Below are 22,707 nucleotides of genomic sequence, written 5' to 3' on the forward strand. Positions count from 1 at the left end.
GGTTTGTCGGGAGCCCCCAGGGTGATGGCAGAGATGGCTGTGAGCATCTCAATGGAGAGCTGGCCAGACACGGCAGGTAGTGGGCAGTCGGGGGCTGGGGTGGGGTGCTGTGGTGCCTTGGGAGCACAGGACTCCCTCTGGAAGCAGCAGGAAGGAATGCGAGGTGGCCCTGTGGACAGCTGGTGGAAGCAGGGCTTAGAGGTGGTTCCGGAAGGAGATGGCAGACGCTGGCAGACACTGGGCAGTGTGGGAGCTGGGCGGGGGTGGGGGCGTGCCTGGGAAGGGGGAGAGGGCGTGGTCAGGGTGGAGGCCTGGAGGGGAGGCAGGACGGCCCTGAGCCCTGGCGCTGCGGGCACCCCGCTGGATGCGGCTGGGCCTGGAAGGGCAGGCGGGTGGCGGTGGAAGAGGGGGCGCTTTGGGGAGAGGGTCAGCTGTGCAGACCAGACCTCCCTGCGGCACTGGCACTGTCGCGGAGCTGCCTGTACCTGAACTTGGGGAAGGTGTGCACTCCTTGGGGCTGCTGCCCACAGCTCCAGACAGCAACCAGGCGAGCTTCAGTCCTAGCTCTCCCGCTTTCTTTCTCCGAGTCGTGGGCATCAGAAAAGGAGCAACTACCCTGAGCCCCTGTGCTTCTCTGGAAAGTGTTTGCCCTCGGTGACCAGGCTGGCCTGTGGTTCTGGGAGCCTGTGTGCGTCCTCGCCAGCCTTTGCATGGACAGTTGTCGCTGCCCCTTGAATGTGGCAGAGTGGGTCCCCTACAGAACAAAACTACAATTGTGCTTATTGGGAAAAGTGGAGGATCAGGGAGGCTTTCGTGTGTCCCCGAGCGCCCCCTCCTGACAGAGCAGAGGCTCCTGGGGGCCTCTCTCGGTGGTGATAGCTTGGGAAGAACCCGTGGTTGGTTTATCTTTGCTTTTTCTTTTCTCTTTCTTTTCTTTTGCTTTTTTTGAGCAGTTTTCTCAAATTTGAGGGGACGGTACAGAGATTTTCTGTACACTGCCTCCCTCCACTCACGCAGAGCCCCACCACGCACACCCCGACCCGAGTTGTCCATCTGTTACAGCCTGTGAGCCTGCCTCGAGCCTGCGTCGTAACCCCCGGAGCAGAGGTGGGCCTCGGGGCTCACCCGGGGTCGGGCGCCCTGTGGCTTTGGCCAGGAATGCGATGACTTGTGCCCTCCGGCGTTGCTTCCCGCAGAGTGGTTTCACCTCAGACCCCCGTGCCCTACGGGCTCGCCCCTGTGTGTGTATTTCTCCTCTGGCACCGACCCGAACCGTCACCCGCAGATGTGTACCATCACGCTTCGGGCCTCTGTTAAGTTGCAGAATGGGTAGATGTGGAACCCTCGGGCTCTCTGGTTGGTTCTTTCGGAAGATGTAGGCAGGCTCCAGCGTTTGTGTAGGTAGAAGCCATCACAGGCCGAGAAGGAAACAAGGGTGCTGTCCTGATCTTGCCTTTCCTGTCCTGGTAGAACGCTTCCACCTTTGAGGACGTCGCCACGGTGGCCTCCAGTTATCAGAAGACTGTCCCTGTCGAAGCAGGTGAGTCCCAGCAGCCCCCCGAACAGCACTGTGGGCTTTCCTGGGAGGATGCCCTGCTGTGTCACGTGGGCCCTGGGCAGCGCTGGGGGCGGACAGTTGGCAGAGTGGGGGCAGGAGCAGGTGGAGCTCGTGGAGAGCGGGGCTGTCCTGCGTGTGTCGGGACAGCTGTTGGTTCCCTTTTGATGGAAAGTCCTGTTTGTCCCTGCAGAAGTTCAGGGCCCCTTTCAGACACAGCGTGTTGCAGCTCCCTGGTAGTGGGGGTCTGCTCTGAGGGGGGCTTCCCAAAGCATAGGTGGGTTCACTGCAAGTCCCAGAGGGCCTCCTCACTCCCAGGTTCGGGGAGGCTTCTGCGGTACCTGCAGCTCAGATGCCGCACTGCTCGCCTGGCCGGACGTTTGAGATGCTCAGTCACCGTGGCTGTGATAGGTCTGAGCCGTCTGTGCCTGAGCTAAAGCAGACCCCTCCTCTGCTCACTCTCCCACCGGGACGAGCTGCATGAAGTCTGCCCTCCCGGCGCCTGCTGTGTGTTTCCTGTCATACTGTTCAAATGTGGGCCACACCCAGAGGCAGTGTCGTTCTGTTGGGGAAGATACTACACGTGATTGAAGGGGTCAGTCAGATGCAGGAAGCAGAGGTGACCGTTTGTTTCCTGTAGATGCTCGGTGGGTCAGCAGTGCACAGACTATGGTCTCAGGACACTTGTAGACGTTACTGAGGCCCCGAAGGACTTTGGTGTATGTGGATTATATCTTTTGATCTTTACTGTGTTAGAATTAAAACAGAAAAATTTAACATTTTTATCAATTTGTTTAACATTTGAAAGTAATAAAATTGGTACATGTTAACATAGTAATACTATGAAAAAATAACTACGTTTTCCAAACCAAAAAATGCAGAAGAGTAGCTCTTTTTAATTGAAGGGTAGTTGATGTACAGTATTATATTAGTTTCAGTTGCACAACATACTGCTTCTGAATCTTTCTAGATTATACTCCAGGCACAGTCAGTGTAGAACACCTGCTGCGTTCCGGGCAGTGCTGTTTTGCTTTTCCGCGCGTCTCCCGCTGTCAGGCGGCGCAGCTCTCCTCCCTGCTTCTGTGCTCCGTCGGCCTCTTGTGACAAGTCAGGTCGATGAAGAAAAGCTGGACTTGCCCAGATATGCCGTTAGAAAAGGGAAGAATATTTTAATGGCCATTTCCGATCACTGTGGATATTTTTTGGTGCCCGAGTCCAGCAGTCAGCTGGTCAGTGGTTTTTTTTTTTTTTAATTCTTATTTTTTATCGAGGTGTAGTCGATTTACAACATGAGTTTCAGGTTTACAGCAACCTGATTCAGTTATACACGTGCGTAGATATGTATTTTTTCAGTCTTTTTAATTACAGCTCATCACAAGGAAGTTTTTTTGAGGTTTATGTATTTATTTTACTGGCGGCACTGCGCTCTGCCGCTGGGCTGTACCCTCCCCCCCCCCCGTCAGTGGTTTTCTTAAAGGTGAGTCTGCTTTACACAGCGTGACTTTGTGACACCACATAAGGGTCATGGGAAAGTCTTCATCTCCGAGTTACACTGGTCCTCCACTCAGCGACACATTTCATTATACAAAACCCCGAAACTGCACTCGTTAATGTTGTCATCAGTCTTATCGCAGAGTCTTTGAGTAAAATCGGGGTGTTGTCCTCATGGTAGTGGACTCAGGTTTTCCAAAATTCTGCTTTTGCTTGAAAGCTTGAGTTTTCCCAGCGACAACATACACTTGCGTTTTGCACGGTAGGCTCAGCGTGTCCTTTGGGAGGGAGGGTCTCCCCGAACCCGGATGTCTCGATCATAGTTGGTCAGTTGCTATTTCAGGGAAAGTGATGCTCCAGGAGGGGTCAGTTCAGCCTGCAGCTCAGTTGGTCGTACAGATGGTTACCCGGAGGCAGCCCTGGGCGCCCCCAGGCGGCAGTGGTGGTGCGCGCCAGAGGCACATTTTGTCACACGACTTACCAAAAGGGTTGAGATTTACTAAAAATCAGTACTTTTTACTGTTTTATCAGGGGCGTCCTCAGGGGGATTTTTCCCCTCGTGAGTGTCCGGTGGTAAAGAATACCGGGACGTGTGGAATGCAGGACTACTCCAGATGCAAGGCTCTGCTGGTCACCGTCCTGCTGCGAGTTCAGCAGACAGGGCAGCGGGGGCCCGTCCGGGTGGGGGCCTGTCGGGCCGCCGGGCCCAAGGCGCCGGGGGACAGCGGTGCTCCAGGCCTGACGTGAGCCTCCCCTCCCCGCAGTGAGCAGCAAGACGAGCAACATCAGAGCCAACTTCGAAAACCTCGCGAAGGAGCAGGAGCAGGAGGACCGGCGGAGGGCGGAGGCCGAGCGGGCGCAGAGGATGGTGAAGGAGCGGCGGGAGCAGGAGGAGGCCCGGCGGCAGCTGGACGTGAGTGCGGGCCACGCTCCTCTGCGTGTGAATCCCGAGTGCGGGGGCCGCGGGTTTGGCTTGTTCCTTCTTCTGTGGCCCAGAGAGTTCTCAGTAAAAAAAACATCTTGAACCGGCACCTAGGCTGTGCTCTTGGGAGCTTCACTTCAGCCACATGGACCATCGAGTCTTTTGACCACCAGGTACTAGACAGTTGATGTGCCCTGATCCCGGGGCCAGTCAGCTGTGTCCAGTGTCTGGTGGTCAGGAGTGCCAGGGCGACTGCAGGCCGGTCCTCCCTCTGCCCGGCCGTCAGCCCACAGGCCCTTTGCCGAGCTCCCGTCCACGTGTTTCCCCGGCGGTCTCTGCTCTCACCCCTCGCCCTCCAGAACCTGCTCTCTTCCTGGGTGGAGGGCTGAGAATCCAGAAGGATCCCTGTGAGGAGGCAGATCTGCTTGCTTCTGCACCTCTTGCTTCAGTGGCCTGGGTCTTTGTGTTTGTGCCGCTTTTCCACCAGAGGAAGTAGAGGTGGGAGCTGAGAGTGAGCAGGAAGGTGTGGACTTTCTCCTTCCTAAAACTGTCCCAGGTGGACTGATGTCCGGTGTCCCTGATCCCACTTTATCCCCTGCCTGCTGGGCTCCCTGTGGTAAGTCAGCTCACCATCCCAAGGCCTGTGTTCTCACCCATGGGACAGGTGTGGAAACCCCATGACTGTGGGGTGGTTAGGAAGTAAACTGATTTTATAGACTTAAAAAGGCTTCGTTTAAATCTGTGGACATTTCCTCCCCCAGATGGGTGGTTAAGGCTCTGAAAACCCCACTGAGGGAGAACGGGAGGTTGAGGAAGTTGAGCAGATCAGCATGCCCTCCACAGGGAGCGCTGGGCGCTGGAGACGTGAACCGAGCAAGCCCTGGGACGGGCTCCGTCCCGCGCGGTGGAGTTGGAGTGATGGCGGGTGTGTCTTACCACCGCGCGCCATTCCTTGGTTGCTAGAAACCTTTAAAGGTCTCTCTACGTTAAGGTTTTAGTGAGATGTTTGTAAGTTTTCCTTGTTACAGACACACACATACTCATACACTACAAAGCATTTTTTCTGCTGACTTGGTCTTTTCCAATAACACCTTCCTCGCTGTATGACTGAGAATTCAGCCCCTGCGGCCTGGGAGATGCAGCAGGGTGCGGGTGCGGGTGCAGGTGAGAGGAGGCTTTCGGTCGCTGTTCTCCAGCCTCTCTGCTTCTGAGGTTCTCTTGCTGTTGCTTCTGCTGTGTTGTCCTTGCTGTGTCCGGCCCCTGCCACCTCATCCTCGTCCCCGCTCCCTGTGAGTGACTCCGTCCTCACAGCCCTGCCGCCCAGGCAGCCCTCTGGGTTGTGAGGAGCTCTCGGAGGCAGGAGACGAGCAGCAGGTGTCTAGTGTTCCCTCCAGCGGGTGGGGGAGCCCGCAGATGCTTGGTTCTCCGGTCTTGGGAGCGTGTGCCTGAGAAGGAACTTCTCTGTTCCCAGCCAGATTTGGGAGAGGCTGTCGCAGGTCCTTGTAAAAGTGATTCAGATGGAATTCAGCGGCCTGGTGCCTCTGTGCTGTGAGCGGCAGGTCCGGGTCTCTCTGGAAGCCGAGGCTTAGCCTAGCCCCTTCAAGGAAACACGCTTCCCTTGGGCATTTAACTCGTGGACACGTGACCGACTGTCCTGCTGGTGTGGGTCAGGCTGAGCCACACTGGTGTTGAGAACTGTGCTTGGGTCTCCAGAGAGGGTGGTTTCCCACAGGACAGTGCCGCCATCAGCCTGTTGGAGGGGAGCCTGGCAGAGCAGACAGGGAGGTGCAGCCCGAGCTCCTGCTGCTCCCAGTGGGCCCCTGGATGAGCCTCGGCTTCCTTGTCTGTGGCCTGGAGAAAATCCTGTCCCCCAGGCTTGTGGCCCCATGCAGCCTCTGCCTTTGTCATCACATTTGTCACATCTGCCTCCTTCCCTCCCTTTCATGAAGACCTGTGATGCCATCAGGCCCAGCCGGGAAGTCCAGGATCCTCTACCATCTCGGGTCCTTGCCTTCGTCATGTCCGCAGTCTCTGGCCCTGTGAGGTCACACAGTCACAGGACCGGGGGTCAGGATGTCCATTCTCTGGCCCCCAGAGATTCACGTCCCTCCTACGTGCAAAATATACTCACTCCGTTTTGAGGTCTGCGAGTGTCTCAGTCCGTTCAGCGTCAGCCCCGAGCCCAGATCTCAGCATCCGGATCAGGTGTGCGGAGACTCTCTGTGGTGGCGCGGCTGCCCTGACTCGGGTTCCAGAAACCCCGTGGTCCTGAGGTGGCAGCAGGGGCCCGTGTCTTGGGAAGACGTGACTGACCTTTGCTTCAGAGCAGATGTGCCCCGGGCTGTCTCGGGCCCCCGTCTCTGCTTGGCGTTGTCTGTGCTGTCCTGGGGCAGGAATGTGCCCCCAGCTTGGGTGCGACCTTCTGCAAGGCCGTGAGGGGCCCGGTCACTGATGGGCTGCCTACCGCTGTCTCCCCACTTCAGGAGCAGGCCAGAGCCCAGAAGCCGACACCCCCCGCGTCCCCCACGCCCCAGCCAGCTCAGGAGAGGCCTCCACAAAGCCCCGTCTACGAGGTTGGTGTCTTGACACGCTTTGCCCGTGAGTCTGATTCTCCAGAGCACCCTTCTGTGGACGGTGGGGGTGGGCCCACACCGCTCTGCTTGGGGCCCGTCCATCTGGAGAGCAGCCCTCCTGAGTGCCAGTGTGGCTTTGTAATTTGTAGTCCAGCGGAAGGGGGCCCCCAAGCCTCCCCTCCTCGGAACATCCCACTGGAAGGGGGCCACTGAGAAGCTGGTCCTATGAGAAGGCCGGAGTGATATCGTGTCCCTGGTGGGGCGGGCAGTCCTGCCAAACCGTGCAGTGGGGTCGGGGAGCGGGTGCTGTGAGCACACGGGAGGACAGGGTACAGCCGGGCAGCCCTGCACACCGTCCCCACACCGCCGACCTCAGGACGCCCCCACGCCACAGCCTCATGTCCGCCCTCCGATCTGCTCACCGCACATCCTGGGGAAACTTGCCAGCAGGACCCTGTGGCTCCCTGGTCCCGTCCTGGAGCGGCTCCCGGGGCCAGGCCCAGGTGGAGTCCCCTCGCTGGGCCTCAGGAGTAGCTCTACCAGCTGCTCGGCCCCCACGCCTGTGGCCGCTGTCTGATGAAAGCTGGTGCCTGACTGCTTGCTCTTCCTGGAGCTTCTCCGTGTGCCTTCCTTTCCCTGACCCTGGAGGCTGCCTTCAGGTGGACCCTGGTCGGAAACGCCGACAACAGCCGCCGTCGGTCCATAGTGGGGAGCGGCTTGGTGGCTGTAAGCCCAGTGCTGGGGATTTCCTCTTGCCCGTGATAGTGGGTGACTGTGGGTCCCGCCCTCTCCTCGCTCCCCGCAGAGGCTGTGGTTAGGACAGTGCCCGCCACCCACAGGCTTGGCTGCTCCGCCAGTGGGATGAGTGGAGCTCTTGGCAGAGCTGTGGGAGGGCTGCCGGCCTCGGGGTCAGGGCCTGGGTAGGAAACAGGCCAGACCTGCCCCAGGAGGAGCGGCTGTAATGGGGGCGCGGGCAAGGCCAGCCGTCCTGACTGGCCGTGCAGGGTTAGTGGCCATGGGGCTCAGGGGTGTCAGGGTGAGGGCTGTCAGGAGGAGGCGGCACCAAGTCCCCTCAGTGCTGCATCACCTCTGCTAGGATCCAGGCCTTCTCAGAACAACTCCCTCATCCCCGTGTCTGTTTTCTTGGTCTCAGCTGGGACTGAAAGTGGCCCGTGTGTTTCTGTTGGCGGCACTGTGACCCAGCATGGGCCCCACGGACTGTCTCCTTGCCTCTCCCCCAGGACGCGGCTCCATTCGAGGCCGAGCCGAGCTACGGAGGCCCCGTGAGCACTGGTGAGCCGGAGCCAGTGTACAGCTCAGACGTCTCCGACTCCCGGGAGGCCTACGCCCCGGATGCCGTCTACGAGACCACAGAGGCCCCCAGCCACTATGCAGCAGGTATGGGGGTCTCCCTCTGCTTCTGTTCCCCTGGGATCACTTCTGTTTCCCCATTGGCTGACCCGTGCTGCCCCTGCTCGCCTGCAGGGTTCATTCCTTCTGGGATGGGCCACAGTCCCCAGGGGGCTTGGCCTCCTGTGGGGTTTCCAGGAAGATCCCTGCTGGTGTGGGGCGGGGCGCTGAACAGGGGTGGGCACGAGGGAGGGGCTTCTGCTGTTGTCTGATCAGATCAGAAGCTTGAGTGTCTTCCAGGCGTGGGGAGCCAGCTCCAGGGGGCCGGAGCCTCCTGGGGTCCCTAAAGATGAAGGTTCCCGTGCCCTTTGGAAGGTGCACAGGTTGAGGAACGCTCAAATTGGCCTCTTGCTTTTAGAACGAAGTTACTTTTAACGTATTTGGACAGGTTTAACACACGCCCCCTCCCCCACTTGGAGTGACGTGAGAATTAGCATCAGAATCGACACCAGGGCAGAGCCCTTACCTCCCTGAGCACAACGTGGGGCATCTGGTCCCCTGTCTCCAGTTGCCATATACCTGTGACAAGGCTTTCTCTCAAATGGGGGCCAAATATCTGAAATTTTAAAAATTGCACTTTGTCACAGCGTCCATGGAGTTAATTGCGTTCACCGGGCGGTGTCGGAGTTGGAGACGGAGTCGGGACGGAGGATTTGCTCCTGCAAGGGGGGTGGGAGGTCCTGTGTCCCCCAGCTCCGCCTCCGATTCTCTCGGGATGGGTGGGCGGCGGGGCGGTGCCGTCTTTGCCCGCCAGGCTCCCCGCCCAGCCTTGGGAGGGGCGGTGGCCGGGGCGCAAGTGGGACGGGGCGGCCCCTCAGAGCTCATGCAGCTTCATTTCAGAGGAGGGGGCCTACGACGAGTATGAGAACGACCTCGGAGTCACAGCCACCGCCCTCTACGACTACCAGGCCGGTGAGCAGCCGCCCCGCCCCCGGGGGGGAGGGGCTTCCGCAGCTCACGTCGCGTCTCTTAACTAAGAGTCTGACTCAGAGCTCTGTTTACGATTTTAAAAAGTAATTTATCTTGAAACAATTTCAAAGTTACAAAAAAGTTGCAAATACAGTACAGGGAATTGCCGTATCTCCCTCAACCAGATTCCATCTCTCCATCTCTGCCAGTGAGGGCACGCATGCACACTCACGCACACACACACACGTGCACACACGCACACACTCACACGCTCCCTGTTCCCTTTAGTCTCTGAACCACTGAGCTCTGCATTTGCAGGGGTGCCCTGGGCCCCTAGAGACCCCAAGCCAAGGACACTGCCCATCACAAGCACACTCCTCCTGGAGTGAAAAGTTGCCGTTGAGAGACCACAAGGTCTGCAGAGCTGGTCCCCATTTACCCGCCGCCCAGGGGTGCCTCTAATCCTGGTGGGGCCTGTCCCTGGGTTCCCCTAGCACGGAGCAGCCCCACAGCCTCCGCCAGCCCCTCAGGTCCTGGGCGCCTTTCACGTCAGGACGACCCTCAGCCCGGCCCGGCTCCAACCCCTGCGTCATGTTGGGCCCACAGCCGCTCTCTTCCCCGGGTCCACGCCGTGGTTGTCACTGCTGTCTCCCAGCCCGTTGGTGTCGGTCAGGTTCTCCACCGCAAAGGCCCCGTTCCTCCCTTTGCAGCTCTGAGTGTTTCGTGGGTCCCCCCCAGGGTCCTGTTCATTCTCCTCACACTCCCAGCCCCCAGCCAGCCTTTGGGGCTGTGGCTTCCCACTTCTGCTTCCCTGGGAGGAGCGCTTGCTCCTTCCTTTGTCCTGCCCCGGCCCCTGCCAGCCCTGCCCCGGATTCCCTAACCTGCCCAGCAACCCAGCCCCGGCACATCTGCTTTCTTGCTCCCAGTTATTCTGGCAGCTGTAGCCAGGGTGTGGGAGCAGACCTGCCCTCATTTAGCAGAGATGGTGCCCCCTGCCTGCTGCGAGCCTCAGTGGGAGGCTTGCGGGGAGCGCAGTCCGGCGGGTCATTCATGCATTCATGTCCCTCTCTGTGCCCCCCCCCCCACAGCGGGCGACGACGAAATCTCCTTCGACCCCGACGACATCATCACCAACATCGAAATGATCGACGATGGCTGGTGGCGCGGGCTGTGCAAGGGCCGCTACGGGCTCTTTCCCGCCAACTACGTGGAGCTGCGGCCGTAGCGCGGGGCCGGGCAGCAGGCGTGCCGCTTTCGTATTTAATGCTTCTGCTGATGCTTTTGGAAATGTTTGCGCCACAGGATTTGCTGAAATACTGTGATCATGCTCCTTAGGGGACTCGGTAATTATTTTTTTGCATTTAAGGTATTTTCTTTTTTTGCCAAATCGACTGTCGCGTGGAGCCACTTCGGTTCTCCCGAGTGCGCCTCACCACCATGGTGTTAGGAGTCGCTGTCCCAGCAGCGTCTCTGGGGTCCCAGCGTTTGCAGGGAGGAAAGTGGCTAGAAAGAACCTGAGCTTTGAGGTGAGGTGGGAAAGCGCCTGGCACTGTGAGGTCCTGCAGCATTTGACCCTGGCCTGCCTCCTGCCTCCTGCTCTGCGTCTTGTCCTGGTTCTCTGGCCGCTCCCGGCCGCCCAGGAGGGCTGCTGAGCCACGGCCCTGCCCCGCGATGCAGAGTTCCCCGGCCCCTGCAGGGTCCTCCCCACTTGTCTCCGGCTCCCGGCCCAAAGGCCTGTGGTCAGCTTCCCCGGGCAGCGGGGCTGTGGCCGCCCTGGGGGCGAACAGCCACCCTGCTGTGGGGGGCAGGTCCCTCCCCGGTTGTAAACTGCTGGAAACACCCGCTGTCAAGGGGGCCAAACCTCATGCTCAGTGGTGGCGAAGTTCGATCGATTGACTTGGCTGAGAAGCGCAAGCGAGCACGTGGGTGCTCTGGCCCACGACGCCCTGTGGCAGCTCTGCGGGGACCGGGAGGGACCCATCCTGAGGGACCAGGAGGCCCGCTCAGCCCTGCGTGGTCAGGGCAGCGGACCCCAGATGCTCACGTGGGGACACGCGTGTGGGGACGTCTGTGGCCCCGAGGCACACGTTTTCTTTCCCGAAGTGCATTTGCTTTATCACAATTAGGTCGGGTTTTATATGCAATTACTGTATCTAAATTTCTGTAGCACACCTCACAGGTATGATTTTTTTAAATTAAATGTTCACAGTAAACTTTTTTTGGCCCGCTTGCTGCTGATGCGCTGTGTGCCGGCCCCTTGGTTCTCGGTGGGGCCACTCAGCTGGCAGCGTCTCCTTCGCCGGCTCCGGGCTGGCCGGCTCCCTTCCAGCCAGGCGCGTTCCTCAGAGGGTACTTTTTAGGAGGTGAAACGTTTGAACTCTCTAATCCTCAACTACATGGACAGAGACTCCAAGCAAAACAGAAGATGCTCCCGAGTACGCTTCTCACAGCAGGCCCCGAGGCGGTGGCAGTGTGGCTGCAGGCGTTGCTCTGCTCAGGGGCGCAGCAGTGAAGCCGCGTCTGAGGGGTCAGGGCACTGAGCAGAGGGTCTGGCGGGCTCGGAGGGCCAGCTCCGGGTGTGGGGAGGCTGAGGGGACACGAGGGGACCGGCAGCTCTGATAAACACCTCCAGGTCACCCGGCTGAGTGGTGGTCCGCCCCGGTGGTGGGAGGGCTGTGTGCTGTCCGCAGACCCAGCCCCCCAGATCCCAGGTGTGGACAGGCCTTTCCTTGCAGGGGCTTATGTGCAGCAGGGGAGCTCAGAGGTCCCTGGAGGACCTGGGAGGTCCCTCGGAGGCTTGGACGGGTGGTGCAGATCGGACTCCCAAACCAGCCCGCTCTCCCCACGGCAGGACTTGGGTGTTGTCCACGGCCGCTGTAGGCAACTGTGGGGATGGGCCTAGAGCCCCGAGTCCCTGCTGCAGCCCCTTCCCTCTCTCTGCTCTCACTGGGTCCTTCTCAACACCCTCTGGCTTGTGTCCCACGGGTCCCCTGCAGCCTGGGATCCTGTGTTGTGGCTGGTCTCCCAATTCCCCGGGCCCGTACCCCTCGCAGGCTAGGTGTGTCCCAGGCCAGCCGCCAGCCCCTCCAAGGACCTTTCCTGTCAGGCTGCCTTGACTCTACCTTAGTCGTGTGTGGTGGTGACCTTTAACTTAAGGACTGTCACCAGTGAGCCAGGCAGGCTTGGTCTGTGGTTAGAGTGGCGTGCTCTTAAAATTCAAGAATTAGGAAGTTGGCGCTGGCCCCCATCTGCCTTTCCAGGTCTGTCTGCCACCGTGTACCTTCCCTGGAGCTCAGCTGGGTCACCTGGGAGCTGGGAGCAGTGCTGGGGCACGGGCCTGCTCCCTCCCCGCCAGGCGTCCCAACAGAGCCTCTGGCTGTGCTGTTTCCCCTTTGAGCCCCTACAAGCCAGAGGGCAGCAGATGCGTGTGCTGTCCCTTTGCCAGCTCTGCTCATGGGATCCCAGCCTGAGGGGCCCCCGCTGTCCTCCCGTGACTGTGTGGGGCAGGACGGGAGGCCCAGGGCTGGAAGCCAGGCCCACCCTGCACGTGGTTATGGGAGGCAGGGCTCTGACCACCAGGTGAGGTTGCAGCTGCCTGCGGGGACGCTGGTCCTAAAGAAAAGGCAGGAAAGCTTCTCTACGAAGGGGTGGGGACAGAGTGTGACTAGGGTGAGGGCGGGGGCGGGGAGGCCCCACCAGCCCAGTGTCCGCCCAGTGCTGCTCTGCCTGTGCCCGTGGTGGCCCAGCAGTCACGGGTATGTACTGGCACGTCTGTGTGTGTGTGCTGACGGCAGAGCCGGCCAGAGGTCTGCTCACCTGCAGTCGTCACGTCATCATCCTCTCCACTCCTCTTTTAAACAGCCCATCGCCACTTTCTGTCTCAAGGTCATAATTGTCCCTGGGCCCTCTTTGTCATGAGGTGCAACCAGAGACGGCCTCTCTGTGCGGACGGCCCAGCCGCTGAGGCAGGCACCTCCAAGCACCCTGGAGTCACCGTGGGCATGCCGTGCGGCTGGGATGTCTCCCCGGCAGGGTGTGCTGGCCGGGGGGGCAGCACGACGTCCACGGAGAGCGCGGTGCTCCCCGGCGCAGGTCCCAGGGCCGACGCAGGAAGTGGCGGTTGCATCATGGCGGTCAGGGTACAGAGGAGATGCGGTTCCCAGGCGAGCTGCCCCGCCGGAGCCCCGAGGGTGTGGCGGGGGGGGGGCGGGCAGCTCGGGGCTTTCAGGAAGGGGCTCCCTGCTCTGCTGCTCTGCGCCCCTGGAAAAGGGAACACAAATTCCATGATCTTCCTTCCCAGACAGGTACTTCCGGGGTCCTTCTCCCTACTTGAGTTTGAAGCCTTTTGTCGGGTGCACCTCAAGGATTCGGTGGGATGTGTATGTATCTTCGTAATAAGACATAGCAATGCATTTTAGGAATTTGTTTTCTTGAAACATTAGGATGCCCTAATCTTACAATGTCAGTTCCATGTGGGTTTTTAAATTTTTTTATTTAATTTTATTTTTTTGGTGGGGCAGCGAGGTAATTAAGTTTCTTTATTTATTCTTAATAGAGGTACCGGGGATTGAACCCAGGATCTGATGCATGCTAGGCACTCACTCTGCCACTGAGCTACCCCCAGCCCTCCTCTCAGTCCCATGTTTTAAATTCTGGGGTTTTGTTTTCACTGGCCCTCTGGATATTTCTTCTGACCTGACTCGTTCTCCCCTGGGAAGTCAAACTCTACACTGGATTATGATTGTGAAAATGACACGTGGAGGGGAGCGTAGGCAAATAGAAATAAATTGAGTGATGAGCTGCTTTTTCTTCTAAACTCTCTCAGAGTTAAAATACTGTTTATTCAATTATGTTCAAAACCGTCTGGAAGCGCTCCGGTGTCGTGTGTGAGCTGTGGAGATTCCCGCGGGCACCGGCCGTCTCGGTTTCACGTCAGCATCTTCTCTGTTGATTAAACCTCCCGTCTGATTCAGCAACACCACCTCCCGAGGGGGCGGTGTGAGGTGACGCATGTGGACATCCCGTGGGCCTGACGCCCTCAGGCAGGCAGAGTAGTGGCCTCCCCAAGACGTCCACGTGCCAACCCCCGAACCCTGGACATACGTCACCCCACGTGGCAGAGGGCAAGTGAGGGCTCTCATCGGCCTTGGTTGTGGGTTATCTGAGTGGGCCCGTGTCATCCCAAGGGCCCTTAAAAGTGGAGGAGAGAGGCAGAAGAGGGGGACTAGGCGTAGAAAGACTCCACCCGTCGTTGCTGGCCAGGGCGGCGGGGGAGGGGCCAGGAATCCAGCTGGAGAAGGAGCAGACTCCCCTGGAGCCTCCGCCGGCCCGAGCCCCGCCCGCACCGCGGCCGGAGCCCCGAGAGCCGTCGGAGCCTAACCTGCAGAGCTGCAGGGCCATACGCTTCTGTGGCTCTGGGCCGGTGGCTTGGGGGTGATTGGTTCCAGCAGCCACGGGGAGCTGCCCCTGCTTAGGGGGCGTGGGGTGAAGTCTGTCTGTGTTTGGAGAGCTTTGGAGAGCCGGGTCCCTGTTTCCCGCCCCTCCCTGGCGCCGCCGGTACCCAGTACCGGAAGGTGCTGGGTCAGGGATCCACAGCTGATGCGGCGATTGAACGGGTGACCCAGGCTGCGGTGACGCGAGTGTGAGAAGGGTCTTCAACAGAGTCCGGCCCCTCGGCCAGTGATCTTCGGAGGTGAGGCCCTGACCTTTGTGCCCTGGCAATAGGATGGGCCCCTGTCAGCGCAGTGCTGTGGCTAGGACTTGGTATCAGGACCAATGGCCCATCCAAGTCAGCCTGACCCCAGCCTTCCTGGCTCTGGGACCCTAGGCCGAGGCTCCATTCTTGGGTCTTTTGTTTTTGGTGGGTGCTGACCACTGCCCAAGCAGGGAGAACCAGTTCATCGCCTTCCACAGGCGTGGAACCCCCATTCCCGCAGCCACGCCGTGCAGTCCTGGGTTAGAACCCTTTGCCAGTCGATGGAAATGGTATTGAGCTGTGGGTTTTCTTTTTCTTTGTTCTTGTAACTGAAGTTTAGTGAGTTTGCAATGTTGTATCTGAGCCGTGTTTCCAGCCTGCCCGTCCCCTGTGAGTGAGAGCCGCTGCTTTGCATTTGTTCAGGGATGGTTTGTATTGTTTTAGTAGTCATTACCAATGTTGGTTTATTAGTTTTTTAAATTGAACTTTAGTTGACTTACAATGTTGTGTACGATTTGTATTTTCTAGGTGCTCAATCTTCCCCCAGGTTTTCTGTTTGTCTTTGTACTTTGTTTATGGTGACAATTTTTTTTTGGAAGAATCTTGTTCTTTTCTGTCGCTTAATATCACATTACATGATTCTTAAAATAGCTTTATTGAGATATAGGTCACAAATCACGTGTTACTTATTTAAAGCATACCATTCAGTGTTTTTTTTTTCTTTAATATATTCACAGAGTTGTCCAACTATCACCACAATCAATTTTAGAACATTTTCATCACTCCGGAAAGAAGCCCCATGCCCATCAACAGCCAGTCCTCATTTCCCTGTTTCTCCTTTCTATAGCCTGGAATGTAGGTTTGAGGGCTGGAGCTCTGCCAGCTCTTTTGGACTGTGAGGCTCTTTGAAGGCACGTTCTGAGGGTGGGGTGGAGCAGAAATACAGAAAGAGCTTGGGTTCATGATGCCATCTTGCCTGCTTCAGTACTTTTTTTTTTAATGATGCAGGTAAATAAACTAAAACAAAGAATGTTGCCCACCATCCAGTTCTACAAGGATTAGTCATTAGTCATTGTAGTTGCACTGACACTGCACCCTGAGAGTTCAGGACAAAACAGGGTGAGGCACTTCATGCTTTGGAAAAAAAGAGGCCCCTGAGATAGCTGGGTATCTCAGGAAGAATTTTAATGAACCCAGATTCTTGCACGTTTCATAGAAAAAGAAAAAAGCGCTAAAGTCATTAACTAGATACATCTTCCTCGTGATTAGCAATAATCTTTCATTGATATGTGCGCTTGACTGCACATGCTTCCTAGCCCCAATCACAGATATACTGGCCTCTCCCCCTTTCTCTTCCATGCTGTTCCTCAGGGCTTTCTGAGATGCTGTTTCAGGCTATAATTCAGTAAGAACCCAGATCAAAGTCAACTCACAGCTCTTACAGTGTGTGTGTGTGTGTGTGTGTGTGTGTGTGTGTGTGTGTGTGTGTGTACGTGCCCATGCATGTGTGTGTGTGTTTTCAGTCAACAAAATTTTTATTCTATCTAAACCATTGTTATTTCCAGTATCTGCTATAACTGCAAACAATTCCCAACCAATTCTCTGGGTCAATGAATATGAAATTTCATCTTCTAAAAAGGTTTCGCCTTATCTAAAAAAAAAAAGACAAATGAACTTATTTATAAAACAGAAACAGACTTACAGACATAGAAAACAAACTTATGGTTACAGAGGGGAAGGGGGTGGGAAGGGATAAATTCGGAATTCGAGATTTGTAGATACCGACTGGTATACATAAAATAGATAAACAAGCTTTTACTTTATAGCACAGGGAACTATATTTGATATCCTGCAGTAGCTTACAGTGAAAAAGAACATGAAAACGAATATATGTATATTTATGTATGACTGAAGCATTGTGCTCTACACCAGCAATTGATACAACATTGTAAACTGACTACACTTCAATTTAAAAAAAGTAAAGTTCAAAAGGTTGTCCTAGTTTACACATGAGAGCACATTTCTTCTTACTTTTGCCAAATAACGAGCGTTGTAAGAAATTTTAAATCTCTGACAATCGAATAAGTGAAAACGCGTATTATTTTGGTTGCATATGTTTACCTTTTACTTCTGGTGAGCGGCCTGCTTTCTTCCCTTCCCTCCTTTTTCTCTTCTGTTTGTTTGCTTCCTTTCTTACGCACACACAAGTGATCCTCTACAGGCTCATGGTAAGATTCAAACAAGGACTTTTCACTCTGGAAATATTTGGGACTAGACATTATGAAAATGCTTTTGCCACACAACACCAGAAGTGTAAGATAAATTTTAAGAAGCATCGTTCAGGTGGAGAGTCGAGCTTGTAAGAAGGTAAAGGACATCTTCAGGGGAAGAGACAGAGAGCAGGACGCAGGGCAGAGCACTAGCCCTGACGTCCTGACCGCGAGGCCATCAGTATGGGTGGGGAGAAAGTACAATACCTGGTCAAGATGGTACCTAAAGGAGATGAATGACTGATGCAGGGAACTGGCTCGGGCAGGCTCCTCCAAGGGGCGTGGGTAGAACGGAGACGGAGGAGGTTAATTAAGCAAGACAGTTCCCCATCCAGCCACTAGGTGGTGCTGGTAACTCAGCACAGCTTGGTTGTCCCCTGAGAAAAGCGGGGATTTCCTACTGCAGTCCAGACACAGTATCCGAGGGGGGTTGGTTCCAGGCCCCCCGCGGACACCAAACTCTGTGGATGCTCAAGCCCCTTGTATAAGACGGCGTAGTATTTGCATATAAGCTGTGTACACCCTCCCATATACTTGGTTTTTCAAAAGCTTTATTTGCACACCCCAAGTCATCCTTATAAACCATTTGTTTTCCTGCACTGTTGGGTACTGTGTCCCGGATACTTTAAATCGGCTTAGATTACGTACAAGAGCTAACGCAATGTAAATACTACGTCAGCAGTTGCCAGGTGCACGGCAAATTCAAGCTTTGCTTTTGGGGACTTACTGAAACTTTTTCCACCAAATATTTTCAGTCTGTGGTTGGTTGAATCTGAGGGTGCACAACCCGTGAATACAGAGGGCTGACTGCATATTTTTGCCTTTTTGCATAAGAACTGGTGAAGTAGAGATGAAAGAGACATTCTCAGTAAGTCTCAGTAAGTCTCAGTAAGACAGAAAGCAGATTAGTGGCTGACAAGGGCTGGGGGGTGGGGAGTGACCACTCATGGGTGTGGGGTTTCCTTTTGGGGCCATGAAAATGCTCTAAAACTAGTTAGAGGTGGTGGCTGCCCAACTGCTGAGAAGGTACTTAATGCCAGAATTGTGCACTAACATGGTGAATGGTTTAAATAAAGGAGAGAGAGAGTGTCTCAGTCCTGAGCTTGGGTGTGGGGACAGACAGATGATCCTGGTACCACATGGAAGCCACAGGATCCCTGGGCATCCAGAGGACAGCAGTTGGATGGAGTCAGGGAAAGATTCTGGGATGAGGCCAAGCTGGGGCTGCATCTTGGGGGAAAAGCCGAGGGAAACCAAAAGAACAGAGAAGAGGGTGTTCCAAGCAGGATACGCAGGGCAGAGACTGTGGGCGAACAGGCTTCAATATTGCTGAAAGCTCAGGCCCTCGCAGAGGATGGGAGACAATGAAGCTGGAGACAGAGGCAGGGCCAGGTCATAAAGGGCCTCCCGTTTTCGGGAGGACCATTCAGGCACCAGACATTACTTGATACTTAATTCTCAGCACTGGCGACCTTATAGATGAATGTTGTAAATAAAACTAAGTTTTTGGAATGTAACCCTCTGTATTTTGGGGTTTCCCTTTTCCATGTGTACCCTCAAGGAAAAAAAAGCCCTCGTATTTAAATGACTGAAAACAAAAGAAAATACAGTATTTCTAAAAAATCCAGAACAAAACATCTTTTTTCAATTGGTGAGAATGTGGGGTTGGAATTGATACTGGCTTCACCACTGTGTTCCAATGGTCTTCTTACCTATCTTTCCATCAGTGCCACACAGTCCTGATTACTGTGGCCAGATAAGAAGTCTTGAAACTGGGTAGACTGATTCCTCTCACTTTATTGCTCTTTTTCAAAATTTTTATAGCTGTTATATTTCATTTGCTTTCCTGCACCCATTTAAAAATAATCCTGTTTATATCTACAAAAAAAACTCTTGCTGGGACTTTTGATAGAAAATACTTTAAACCTGTATGTCATTTTGAGAACTGACATCCTCCAGTACAAGAACACAGTATTTCTCTCCATTTACTTAGATATCCCCTCATCTATTTCATCAGCACTTTGTGGTTTTTGGCATACAAGTCTTCAATGTGTTTCATTAGCTCCACACCTTAAAGTATTTTATTTATTTATTAGCAACTATAAACAGCATTGTAGTTTTAATTTCATCGTACACCTGCTCATCACTGGCTTATAGAAGTGCGGTTGATTTTTGTATGCTGATCTTGTATCGGGCAACCTTGCTGAGCTCCCTCACACATTCTAGAAAGGTTTTTTTTCGTAGATTCCTTGGAATTTCCTACATAGACAATCATAGCATCTGCAAAATTGGACAGTTTTATTTCTCCTTTCTATTCCGTATGCCCTTTATTTCCTTTTCTTGCTTTATTGCACTGGCTAGGATTTCCAACATTATGTTGAAACAGTGTCAACGGACAATAATGGACACCCTTGTTCCCAGTCTTAGGAGGAAAGCATTCAGTTCACCATGAAGTGTGATGTTAGTGTAGGCTTTTTGTAGATGTGCTTTATTAAACTGAGGAACCCAGTCCCTCCTGTTGCCTCCTCTCATGTCCCTTTACCCTCTTGCTTTGTAGTAGTGTTGATGGGGACATTTTCTCCAGTCCTACCTTCACTTGAAACTGTGCAAGGATGCTTCCAGAGCCAGCCTCCTCGATGGCTTCCAGTAGGTGCGCCTCTCCTCCGAGCACCACGGCCCTGTGCGGCCCCTCCTGCAGGGAGCTGGGCTGACCTGCAGAAGGGGAGGGCACTGTGAAAACAGCAGGTGTCTCTTCCAGACACAGGGCACGGGGGACACGTCAGCATCTGCTCTGAGAGAAGCCAGCCCTCGTCAGAAGGAAGTTCACACAGCCCTTTGCAGAGGTCAAGGTGGCAAGGAGCTGAGGTGTGAGCGTGTCACCTTGGAAACAAGTCCTCCATCCCCAGCCAGTCCTGGCCAATACCTGGGCTGAAACCTCCTGAGAGCCCCTGAGCCAGGAACTACCAAGCTGACCTGCTCGTCAGTTCCTGACTTTCAGAACCAGTGGGAGATAACCAGTGCTTACTGCAGCTTTCACCAAGTTTAGCATAATTTATAAGGCATGTATGTTAATTATTTATGTTTGAGTTTCTCATTTGAATCCAACGAAGAGCGGGCCTGGGCTCCCTCACGCAGAATGTCGCCGTGCGGATGCGTGTACCCTGTCACCACCCGAGAGGGGCCAGCGTTTGGGCCCTTCAATATTAGTCAAAATGTGTAAGATGAGCTTTAGTCCCACAGCTCTCTAAGGATGAATCGGGGATGCCCTAGCCCGTGTACATTCAGGAGACGACTTCAGTCTCGCAGCACAGGGGTCGTAGGACACGGTGTGGAACAGCTGTGCAGGGGGACGGGCACTGCCAGAGCCACCCTGTCACCAAGGTGCCCAGGGGCACCTGCGTGGTCGTGTGCGGGCGGGGCCGGTGAAACTTCCAGCACGCGATTCCCCTGGGGTGGGCGCCTGGACCCTCACGCCGGCACATGGCCATTCACAGCAGCGCTGCCTTTTGTGTTTCAATTGAATAAACTTTGAATTTTGGAATAACTTTAGATTTACAGAAAGATTCTAAACCTAAATGGAGAATTTCTGTGTATTGTTTACCAGTTTCCCCTAAAATTAACCTCTTAGTTAGCCACAGACCATTTGTTAAAGCTAAGAAATTAGCGTTGGGGCCACACTGTTAACTAAAGGACAGACTTTATTTGGATTTCATACAGTTTCTCATGAATGTCCTTTCTCTGTTTCAAGGTCCACTCTTGGATCCCACACGACATTTAGAAAAGCATTTTATTCCCCCTTAAAGAACAGATTTATGGAGATACAATTTGCCTACCATATAATTCACCTATTTAGAGTGTACAATTGCATAGCTTTTAGCGTATTCACAAAGGTTTGGAAATATCCCCACTCTCCGATTCCAGAACATTTTCATCACCCCCAAAAGAAACCCCATACCAGTTACCAGGCCCCATCCTCTCCTCCCCAGCCCCGAGAAGCCGCTTGCCCGCTGCCTCTGTGGGGCTGCCTGTCCTGCATGTGTCACACACGTGGACTCACACGGCCTGCCCCGTTTGACCACGGATGGGGGCCATTTCTCAAGACTTCCCTTAAGACCCACCCAGGAGAGTGCCAGCCACTCCCAGGCTTCCTTGTCTTTAAAGTAAAACGTAGACAAGGCTCGAAGAGCCCCGAGCAGACAAAGCCAGTTAAGCAACACTTAATCTCGCTTATTTCAGGAACATAAGCGGAACTTGGGTTATCTATTGTGAATGCCGCTGATAATCTTACACAAAACCTAAGTTTTCTCCCCAAAATGGTAAATAACCAACCCTCTGTGGTCTGGACTCTCCCTCTCCCCCTGTAATAATCACTCATTGTAAAGGTTAACCATCTTCCTCCATTTCGCTTTATAAGCCATCCTGTAACCCCTGAGCTTCACACCACATTGGGGTTTGAAGTCACCCTCAAAATTCTCCAGGGTGGCGCCCTCACCCACTGCTGGAGGGACTGTCAAATGGTGCAGCCACTGCGGTGGAAAACAGTCTGGCGGCTCCTCACCAAGGCCAGCGTAGAGAGTTACCAGATGACCAAGGGTTCCTCTTCCAGGTATGTGCCCGAAAGAGCTGAGAACGGCTACTCTGATACTTGAAAACCTGTGTACACAGCAGCTCTAGTCACAATAGCCAGAAGGTGGACATCACCCGTGTCCCTTGATGAAAGAAATGTTCACATCTCGAGATGCAGGGAAGCCGTTCTGGCTTATACGCGAGTGAGCTTGAGCTTGATGCTAACTGCAATAGCCTGTTTGTGGCCCGTCAAACATACATTGTTCATCTGCTTCACTCATTAAAGACATGGGCACACTGGCTAAAAGCAAAGATGTCCCTATTACAAATAAAGATTGACGCCCCTCCTCCCGGGACGCCAGTGCTGGTCCTCCGCTGATGATAAGACTCCCTTCTCAGGTGCCAAGGCTGTGCTGACTCGCCATGTACCTGCTGGCCTCTTCTTTTTTTGGAAACTGTGAAGAAATGTATCCCTGCCTTGTTAACGTTTCTTTGTTCTGACAAGATATGAAGCTGTGCTGGGAGCCCCGCTTCTCCGGGCCGCTTTCTCACAGTCATGGGGAAGCGGGTGTCTCCGGGCTAGTCCTCAGTTTGGCTCTGATAAAACTCTTTCCTGGGGGAGGGCAGAGCTCAGTGGTGGAGGGCGTGCTCAGCATGCATGGGGTCCTGCGTTCCATCCCCAGTACCTCCACAAAAAATAAAATTAAAAAAACCCTAATTACCCCCCCAAAACTATAAAAAAAGAATAAAAAAAGAAAAAAGTCAATCAAAATATGTTCTAAAAAAACCCTCTTGCCTATAATTATTGTTTATTATTTATGTCAACACCATCAACTGACAGATGAGTAAGCAAAACGTGTCTGACCACGTAACAGGATATTATTCAGCCATAAAAGGGGTGCAGCAGGGCCACCTGCTGCAACACGTCTGAACCTCGAAAACGTGCTAAGTGAAGAACCCCAGACACAGAAGGCTACGCAGTGTGTGACTCCACTCGTACGGCAAACCCACAGAGGCGGAGATTAGGTAAGTGGTTTCCAGGGGCTGAGGAAGGTGGGGGGAAGGGGAAATGACTGGTAATGGGGGAGGTTTCTGTCTGGAGTGGTGACACCAGCGGTGATGGTTGTGTGACGCTGTGACTGTACTTAATGCCGCGGGACTGGACACTTAAAAACGCTTGGTGAGGGGCTGGGGGGGGGGAGCAAGATGGCGAAGGGGATTAGGAGGCTCAAACTACCAAGTACAAAATAAACAAGTTACAGGGGTGTAATGTGCAGTGCAGGGAAGACAGCCGATATTGTATAGTTGCTCTATGG

At 54.5% G+C, this 22,707-nt stretch overlaps 1 protein-coding gene across 15 annotated transcripts in view; it reads left to right on the forward strand.

Moving 5' to 3' along the window:
• Positions 1-11,078, forward strand: part of CTTN (cortactin) — a 32,622-nt gene extending 21,544 nt beyond the window's left edge. For 14 of the 15 annotated variants that reach the window (XM_032490093.1, XM_032490089.1, XM_032490092.1 and 11 more), the window contains 6 exons: positions 1,471-1,540; positions 3,811-3,959; positions 6,452-6,541; positions 7,783-7,939; positions 8,792-8,863; positions 9,949-11,078. In XM_032490093.1, the coding sequence (XP_032345984.1) occupies positions 1,471-1,540; positions 3,811-3,959; positions 6,452-6,541; positions 7,783-7,939; positions 8,792-8,863; positions 9,949-10,085 (675 nt within the window). In that variant the 3' untranslated portion in view covers positions 10,086-11,078. The remainder of the gene's footprint in view (positions 1-1,470; positions 1,541-3,810; positions 3,960-6,451; positions 6,542-7,782; positions 7,940-8,791; positions 8,864-9,948) is intronic. The other variant, XM_032490083.1, reaches the window with a different exon arrangement.
• Positions 11,079-22,707: the final 11,629 nt, after the last annotated feature.

Source organism: Camelus ferus, chromosome 10 (genome assembly GCF_009834535.1).
Source record: "Camelus ferus isolate YT-003-E chromosome 10, BCGSAC_Cfer_1.0, whole genome shotgun sequence".
In the NCBI taxonomy this organism is placed as follows: domain Eukaryota; kingdom Metazoa; phylum Chordata; class Mammalia; order Artiodactyla; family Camelidae; genus Camelus; species Camelus ferus.